This window comes from Buceros rhinoceros, unplaced genomic scaffold (assembly GCF_000710305.1).
Source record: "Buceros rhinoceros silvestris isolate BGI_N320 unplaced genomic scaffold, ASM71030v1 scaffold12873, whole genome shotgun sequence".
Taxonomy (NCBI): domain Eukaryota; kingdom Metazoa; phylum Chordata; class Aves; order Bucerotiformes; family Bucerotidae; genus Buceros; species Buceros rhinoceros.
Window position 1 is genome coordinate 80451 of NW_010405459.1, and position 9145 is coordinate 89595.

General features: G+C 40.6%; 1 protein-coding gene across 1 annotated transcript; it reads right to left on the reverse strand.

Moving 5' to 3' along the window:
- Positions 1-837: 837 nt before the first annotated feature.
- NIPAL1 (NIPA-like domain containing 1) lies at positions 838-9077 on the reverse strand. Its single transcript, XM_010133752.1, has 6 exons — positions 8909-9077; positions 5131-5397; positions 4010-4066; positions 3483-3573; positions 1585-1745; positions 838-1442 (listed from the first exon to the last, which is right to left on the reverse strand). Exons 1-6 carry the CDS (start codon positions 9075-9077, stop codon positions 838-840), a joined length of 1350 nt encoding a protein of 449 aa, XP_010132054.1.
- Positions 9078-9145: the final 68 nt, after the last annotated feature.

Here is a 9145-nt window from a genome sequence, read left to right on the forward strand (position 1 = left end):
GTATGGAAATAACTAAAGACACTTCTTAAGCCTCAAAGTTGTGTAAAACCAAGTGGAAATTCCTAAACGCACATTCTGGTTTTCTTCTGCCTTTGAATAGTTTATTCTTTTATCTTCTGTAATTTTTTTAAAACAACAGCAACTATGTTCAGGCCTCTAATGAATTTACTTTTTCTTAAAATGTTCCATGGTGGTAGCTTTGATGTAAAAAAGGATTTGCAACCCATTTAGATCTCCTAAGGTAGAAGTGCTAAGACTTTGCTGTTAAAAAATGGATTTTGAAGGGGAATGGTTAACAAAAACCACATTTCATAAATTTTTTTATGACTTCTATTTGAGATTCATTGTCAGGTCATCAAAAATAAAAAAAAAACTTGCATAAATTTTTATATTAATATCTCCAGTCAATATCCTTCAGGCAGAATTATGAAAATATAAAGAAAGTTTGAAATATTAAGGCAATTGCTAAGATAATAGCAGAGTGTTTGTCACTTCATCAAAGATTATCTTTATCATGACAGGAAAATAGCACTTTGTAAACATAGCTTGTGAAGACCATTCTCTTCCGTTAAAATTCCCCATCAGGAGATGCTGCAAAATGAACAGACAAGGTTATTCACTGTCTGGCATACAATCACCATCAGGTTTCTGCTTGTCATATTAATTATTGGATACTTTCATTCATTACTACCAGCAGCTGGCACAGGAACGTCCACACTTAACTGGCCTTACAGAAGATTTTCCAGAGGATTGCAGAAAAGAAGAGCATTCTGGTGGTCACTGGTGGGCTGAGTCTGCAATTCATGATACTTCAATGATAAACACTACTTAAGAGCTTCACTGACCAAATGAAACAGTGTCCTCCTCATATGCCAAAGCTGGGTCTTCCATGCTCTCCAGCAAAGTGTGACAGGTTTCATATTCACGGCGTGGTAATGACTGTTCTTTGGCAACAGTGGCCATCAACTGACTCCAGGTGATGTTAGTGTTTTTGAAAGCGTGTAACAGAAAAATGCCAATGATGATACTGCAGAATCCACTTAGGGTTCCAATGATATCACCCAGGTCCATACTACTCCACTCCTTGAACAGGATGATAGAGCATGTCACAACCGTCGTGGTGAAACACACGTAATAAATAGGTGTCACTAGAGATGTATTGAACACATCCAGCGCCTTGTTGAGATAGTTGATCTGAGTGCTGACTGAGAGCACTAATGTGCCCACCAAAATGTAAACCAAAGGATGTCGATAAACTGGTTTCTGCTCCAGCGTTTGTTTAATGGCAATGCCCAGACCTTTCACAGATGAGACAGAGAAGGCACCAATGAGTGAGCAAATTAAAACGTAGATGAGTACATTTGTCTGACCTCTCCTTGGAGCCACAATAAAAATCAGCATGAGGGCAACAACTGTTAGGAGAACAGCAAACATAACAAACGCTGTAAGAAAGAGAAAAGGGAAGCAGAGTAATGTGCATGAGAAAAAATATCAGGCTCTTCCAAATACATGCTAGAAGTTACTCAGCGTCCTGAATGCTTGTCTGTGAAGTCTAGCACAGGTTCATTGCAACTGCATACAGACCTGGATCTTGCAGCTTTCTTTCCATCTCATCTAGTGAGGTGACCTCCTCCTCCTCAGGGGCGTGAATAACCATGACTGTTGACCCCAAAATGCTCAGTAGACAGCCCAGCTTTCCATGAATATTCAGCTTCTCATTTAAAAAATAGGATGACAATATAGCACTGTTTGGCAAAACATAATGGAAGAGTTCACTTCTAAAATCTGTCTGTGTAACATGACAGTAATTCAAAATCTCTTTTGAATTTAGATAAACTGGAAACCAGCCTGAAACAGTCAAATTTTAAGGAGTTTTGCAAGAGGTTTTATTAGGACCAAGAAGATCGTGTCAGGTTTTAGAGGGAGTTAGTAATCTGATCCCTCCCCTCCAGGTTGTAAAGGATTTGAATTACTCAAGGAACTTCTCATTACTTATTGCCTGCGTCAGGGGTGTGCACTCTCACACACCTATAGATCAGTCATGAGTTGTTTTCTTCCAAAAATGGTTTAAAGCACTTCATTTGCCATTAGAACCAATACACACAAGTTCTGGAAACTGTTCCTCATCTCTCCCTGGGCTCTACCACCTAGGCACAGTTTCTGCCTGGCTTGACAAGGACTCTCTCAAAACCGCAAAGAAGTCATGTCTCCCCCTTCAAAGAGGACTGACTCCAAGCTGTCCAAGGGGTTAAAGATTTAACATCAGTATAATAATATGGCCCAAATGAGGCCACCTCCTAGGGCACACAATTAGTCAGCTAGAGCACAACCTTAGGCACAGGCTTAATGGTTTGTGGACGCGCTCACAAATAGTTTTTCAACCCACTGATCAAATTACAGACTTTTTGCACAACAGTAATGAGCTCACTAACATGAAGTTCTCACAACCTCTCTGTTTTATGAAAATTAGAAAGATTGGTATCCACATCAACAGAGAGGGCATTAAAACTCAGGCTGTTTCGTGAAGCAGCAGCCAGTTAGTCTGCATCTATCTGCTCCCTCATCTGTGGATGACAGTTACACTGGTTTTGGTATGACAGAACAGCTGCATTTTATCAGTTAGACTACTGCAAGCATCTTTAAAAAAAAAAACCACACACAAAACATGACCCAGGTTGTTTTAAACACAGTGCTTCATATAGTATATTCAGGTCTTCAAAACAAGAGTTTTACATTTAAAATACAATAATCCTGTTTTGCTAATAAATTATTTCCCAGAGCATTTGTTGTAAGCATAATCTATGCCTTTTCTGCTTCTGTGATAGCTATATTAGTACATGAGCTTAAGTCCTTGGAAATTATTTGTTTCTTCATACACTGGAAATAATGAGTCTTTGAAGGGCACTCATGTTTCAAAAGAACCATGAATTTTAACTGTGGTTATTAAAAAAGCCAAAATTTTCTTTGCCTTCTTCCCAGTAGGACTTGGGAAAAACCAAGGAAACCCAAAATGGTTACTAAGTGAGGCTTAACATGCTATTATTCTCCTACAAAAAAGAAACGTTTTAAAGAATATTTTAATGGGGAAATACAGTATTTTCCTCTGAAGCTTTTTCACAACTGAAGAAGCATTTTAAGAAAGCTTCAGTTCTCTAGGAAGAGATAAATTGCAGCTTTTTACCTCTGTGCGCAAGCAGTAATCCTGGTAAATGCTGATAAGAAATACTTTATAATATAGGTGGAAGGCTGTTGGAATAGCATCTATTAGTCTCTGGAACAAGACTTCTTATTCTCTTTTACCCAGAAAATTCAGTTCTAAATAAGAAAAGGATCTTTCCACCACGGAACAGAAAGCATTTTTTTGTCCATATACTGCTTCTCAGTTTTCTTATAAAAATTCTCTACTTCCAGTCAAAGACAGTATTTTTCCCTCATGCAGTGGATGGTTCAATTGTCAAGGTTTGCTTCCAGTTTACACCAACCTTATGAGAACGCTCAGTGCACCCAAGGGGGTAACCAAGGTTGCAGGTGCAAACGCATAGGCAGCAAAGTTTGCAGCTTCTCCTAATCCCACTGCAGAAGAAAGAACATCAGGATCAGGTTTAGGTGGGGGGAAGGAATAAAAGGAGTTTCAATATAAATATTTTGTATGATAGCAAATATAAAACAAAATACTTTTTCTACACTATATATTATATATGAAAATGTTCATTTTAAAATTATCTATCTGGACATAATAAAGGCTGAAGTTTTCCCCTAAGTCCTCCTAGAAGCTGGATAGCTTCAATTCCATCACTTCTGACTGGATATTAAAGAAAAAGGTTGTTATTCTGCAAAGAAAAAATGCAATATTCAAGATGCAGGATATCAGAACAGCTTCTGTCATAAGGGTGATTGCAAAAACATTTCTTTTAAAGTGAGGGGAGTGAAAAATGAGGGAATAAATCTATGGAAAATAACCTGCTTATGCAGCATTTGCACGCAGGTTGAGAGGAAAGAAGTGACTTACTTGAGAGCAATCCAGCCCACCAAAGCCATTCCTTCAAGTAAGAATATCCACCCTGTCCTGAAAGCAGAAAAAATAATTTCCTCTTAGAAGAGACCACCTTATTATAATAAACTAAACTACAGCTTCGCATTTGCCTCTAGTCATACAAAGTACTGAAAAAGCATGTTATCTGTATGTGACATGAAAAGTCATTATTTTGAATGACATTTTTATTAATGACTATACTGCTCTGTGGCTCAGACTTCTGAAAAATGGTATTTGACTAACGGAAAAGTCTCAAGCAAAAGAAAGATGTCTATAAAGAATGTTGGTGAGCTTAAGAAAAACTTCGAAGTGTTTTCTCAGGTCAGATCCAATATATCGGTGCATTTTAACTCTCCTTATACTTTAAATGGTGAGAAATTAGAAAGAAAAATGCCACTGCATGCATTAATTTTTTTCACATAAAATACAAATATATTGAACATTCAGTAACACATTTGTTTCAAATAACCAAATTCTCTGGAACAGTATATTGCAATAAACACAACGAAGAAAACCTGCTAATGCTATATATTTAAATCCATGCAAAGGGAATGATGAGATTAGTCCAATGGGTCTTTTTCTAGCTCTTCAGTTGTTGACTTTGATGAAAGAATAGTTGCACTACATGTAGAAACTTTTGTAATAGTCATCCTTTCTACAGTTTGTTGCACTTCATTTAAAAAAAACCAACAAAGCAAATCCTAAGCCTAGTTACCATCTTAAGTCCTTCTGTCTCAAATGAGGAAGAAAAAAGATGGAGAAAAAAAAAGAGAGAAAAACATTTTGAAGGGTAAGATGAACGGAGAATTTTGTTTGGTATCTAACTACTGTCAAGGAGGAAATAACACCAGCCTACCAGATGTAATACCCACCTCTGCCACCATAGCCCTAGCTATTCTGAAATTCCAGTCCCTGTAATCACAAGCAAAGAAATAACACTGTATTTCCATTCCTAGCCAAGACAGGACTTCTAAAGTACAACAATTTTCAACTACAGTGGTTTTAAATGTGCAGATCTATTACTTGAACCTTGATTTTGCCAAGTTTTCGGAGGCATTTGTGTCCCCAGCAGGAGCAAAGTAGGCACCACCGCTTACCAGCTCGAGGGACTCCTTTCTCTGCCAGTTTCAAAAGTCCTTTTTTCTTCAGTATGAAACTAGAACCAATAAAGATACTGGAACCTATTGCCAAAGCCAAGCCAACGTAGAGGCGATACTTGCTTCCGGCAGGTGTAGAAATGCTCTGGTTCGTTTCATTGAGAGTCCCTTCCATAGAAGTGAGGAGAGAAGAGTGTGATTCAGACACATTGATGATCTGGCACCATGCTTGGCAGGAGTCACCGCAAGCAAAAGAGAGCACAGCACCTGAGAGGAGAAAAAGCAGAAGTGGTTCATGAACGAGGCACAGCTCTGGAGGAGCTCCATCCTCACTCTGCTCTCTCTTTTTTATGTCTTCCCAAAGCACTTGTCACTTCTCACAGTGCACGTAAGTCACAAAATTCACATAACATACACAATGCTGCCCCAGGTCATTGCCCATCCCTATGATGGTGTGTACCTTATTTTATATATGTGTATTTTGCACTACACTAGCTCAGTCAAGTGATTAGTGCAATACCAAGGAATGCAACAGTAAAATATTTTCAAGGTAAAGTTCAACTTGAATCAAAAAAAGCTAACCTGAAACCTTAAGATGAAAGGGTTCCTTTGTGTTGTGCAGAGACCTCATCTCCAAAACATAAAAATAGAGCCAAATCCTTGATTTCATACTTTGCCTGCTAGAGTGAGGCTGCTGTTACTTCAGGCTTTTGATTTTGCATTTGTTTTATTAAAATTGTTCAGAAAGTACTGTGTGAGGCAGATTTTCTTTAACCACTCATAAAATTTTGAGGAGGAGGCCTCACAGCACCTCACAGCAATTTTGGTCTAACCTCAACAACCCCGAGCTGGAAGAGGACCGTAGTCTACAAAGGACAGTTCCGCTGGCTATCCCTGCAACACAGCTGCAGAGCCGGGTGATCCTGAGCTAAGAACAAAAGCTTCACACTCACCACCAGTCAAGCCTTGTCAGCATCACTATGATGACAGCTTGTGGAAATGATGTCATTGCCATCAGCCTAGATGTGGTTTTCAAAGGAAGAGGAGGTATTGCATTTCCAAGACCAAAAAGAGTCATTTTGCACGGGGAAGGAGGGGACAGGCAGCAGTGATGCAACAGGGCTTACAGCAGTCTAGCTGAGGTTTCACAGTTTCTCACTGTAGACTGCAGCACGCAAACAGTGCGGATCAGAAAACCGAGGCTGGAAGAGCTTTTAAAGACAACCTTTTTGGAAAGAAATGTTTTATTGTGAAGACTTGATAAATATGAAACAGCTAAATATGATGCAGAAGTACAAAAGCTCCATCTATTGTGATTCATGCAAAGCACTGGATGCAAGAAATAAATTTGCTTTCCATGTGTCCCCTGTAATTAAAGTGAGACATGAAGGATTCATCCTTCTGAGTGGTGCCATCAGTAATTCACTAACTTTTTTTTTCCCTCAACTGAAAAAACACTTGAAGACTTGGTAGAGAATGACATGCCTCTATGTCTGTTTATACCTAAGCTCTGGAAATATTAATGTTCTGTCACTGCACAATTAACAATAAGTAGCCTTGGACAACTCACCTAATACTGTTTAGGAAGGAATATTTAAAATATCAGAAGTATGAAAAACAGTATGAAATTTGACAGCGTATCTTCACCTGCAGTGGACAATGCTGATACTAACACAGGAAGATACCACTCTTTACAAGTAAGGAACCAGACTGAGTATCTGCGCCTAGTTTTCCTTTGCCATACTGTACAACAAACACACTACAGGAAGCTATAAATTGATTTTCAGGTTGTGCAATCCCATTTCCTTGTTTACCAGAAGAGTTTCTATGCTACAGGAGTTGTTTTGTATTACTAAGCGAGACTTCATAAAAACATTCTCACAAGATGGGTATGCCCATATCCTGCAGGTGGAATTAAAATCTTAAAGAACTCACATCTACATGAAATTACTTTTGCACGGTATGTAGGACAGAGAGTATTCTGCCATCTTATCAGTACTAGAAGCTGCAGCTGGATAATGTAAAAGAAATGGAATCTACATTTGTATCTGAAAATATTTCAAAATCCTAAAGTATTATCATAGTCTTAGAAGAAGAAAATGTTGCATATCCTTAAGTTTTGACATAATTATTAAAGATCAAATTACAAATGAAAATCACAGAGAAGTCTTTTGAGCATGTATGTTCCTCTTAGCTTACACGTATCAGGGCAAGGCAAAAAGGCGGAGAGGCTGCCAGTGAGCAAAATCCCTTAGCTGTCAATACCTTCTGATGGTGGTGAACTGAACTGGTGACGGCTGTACCACCACCACGCAGCTACTGCAGGCTTTATGTGAGAAACAGCAATTCTTCCCTTTAATTCAAACAAAACATGACGATAAAACCTCCTGATAATTATGGTCTGTTAGCTACCTGCAATGGCAAAGGCAGCCTTCTATCAGCATATTTGGTTTCTGCAGCGAAGAGAATAACATTCTTCTCCCCCTTTTCCTGAACAGTGTACTTTCATTTAGCTGGAGAAGAATGGCAGGCTTATTCCCTATGTAACTCTACCACTACTTTTTTCTACTGATTCTTAAGTTCGCCATTCCTCAGAAGACTTTGCAACACCGAATAATGAAAATTTAATCATGCCATCTGTAGCAAGTCACTCAGTGACTGCCACAGGATGTTTTTTCTCCTTTCTGAAACACAATCTTTGCTCACATTTACAAAAAGACGTTGGATTTTTTTGCCTGCCGAGAAGAGTCATTCTGAATGATCTCTGTTTATTGAGCTGAGAAGCTTTTCTGGTTTTAAAAAATGTGTCATTTATTCCACTTGCATGTAAAGCAGTACATGACTCCACTGATCAAAGAACCACCTGAGAGCTGGGAAGAGGAGGCTGATCCAGGAATTACTTCATTGCCCACTGTGACCAATCTGAAGATTACCTAGAAGGACTGAGGAAGGTGAGAAATCTCTGAGGTTGTCCCGCTTGCTCAGTGCCCAGTTTCTGTAGCTAAGCTAGTTTCACCTCCCACTCTGAAATGTCAACAAACACGAACCTGTCAGCAGAACCCCTCCTTGCAGAAATAAACTCTCCCGGCTCTGACTCAAGCTGATAGCAACAGGAAACCAGTCTGAGTTCAAGCGGCCGCTGTTTAACTTCTAAAGTGGTTTTACAATTCAGTTAAATCCAAAAATGTTTTCTCAAACCCACAGATATTATCTGAGTCAGGTAGATCAGCCAGCCCAGCACGACACGCTCCTTGCAGCAATTTTAATTTGCGGACCCACAAAAGCCTCGGATGAACATACCCTGTGGTTCGTTAGTGACAGCCAGTTTGGCTTTTATCTTGCCACTGAAGATATTGGTCCTACGGCATCTGAAAAACTACTTGCTTTGATTAGATGCATAATTTGTCCATCTTTTTGAGCTCACGAGTCAGCTCACACCTGGCAGGACTATGAGACCTCTCACCAGCACCCAGGAAATCATCTGAAAAACTACTTGCTGTGATTAGATGCATAATTTGTCCATCTTTTTGAGCTCACGAGTCAGCTCACACCTGGCAGGACTATGAGCCCTCTCACCAGCACCCAGGAAATACCGAAATACCCCCCCACCCCCCCCCTCCTTGCGCCAACGTCCGGGGATACCGGGGCCAAAAGCAGATGTACTGAGAGGCAACAAGGGATCGTTCCTGGGCACCCCTCGCCCCCCCACAAATGTGCTTCGAAGACACTGAAAAGACGGCTTAGAAACCAGCCACCCACCGCGCAGCAGCAGCGCCACACTCCCCGGGAAACAGCTCCGTGACGTCACGGCGGAGAAAAGGCCGACGTATGCGGGAGTCAGAGAGCCGCTCCCGCGGTGCGGGCGCAGCTGCAGCGCAGCCGCTGCCGCGGTGCGGGCGCAGCTGCAGCGCGGGGGCATACACGATGTCGACCCGCACCACGCACATATCGCGCCCTCACCTCCGCCCAGCGCCGCGCACAACCCGCGGACGCCCCGCGCCCCAGCACCGCGCCA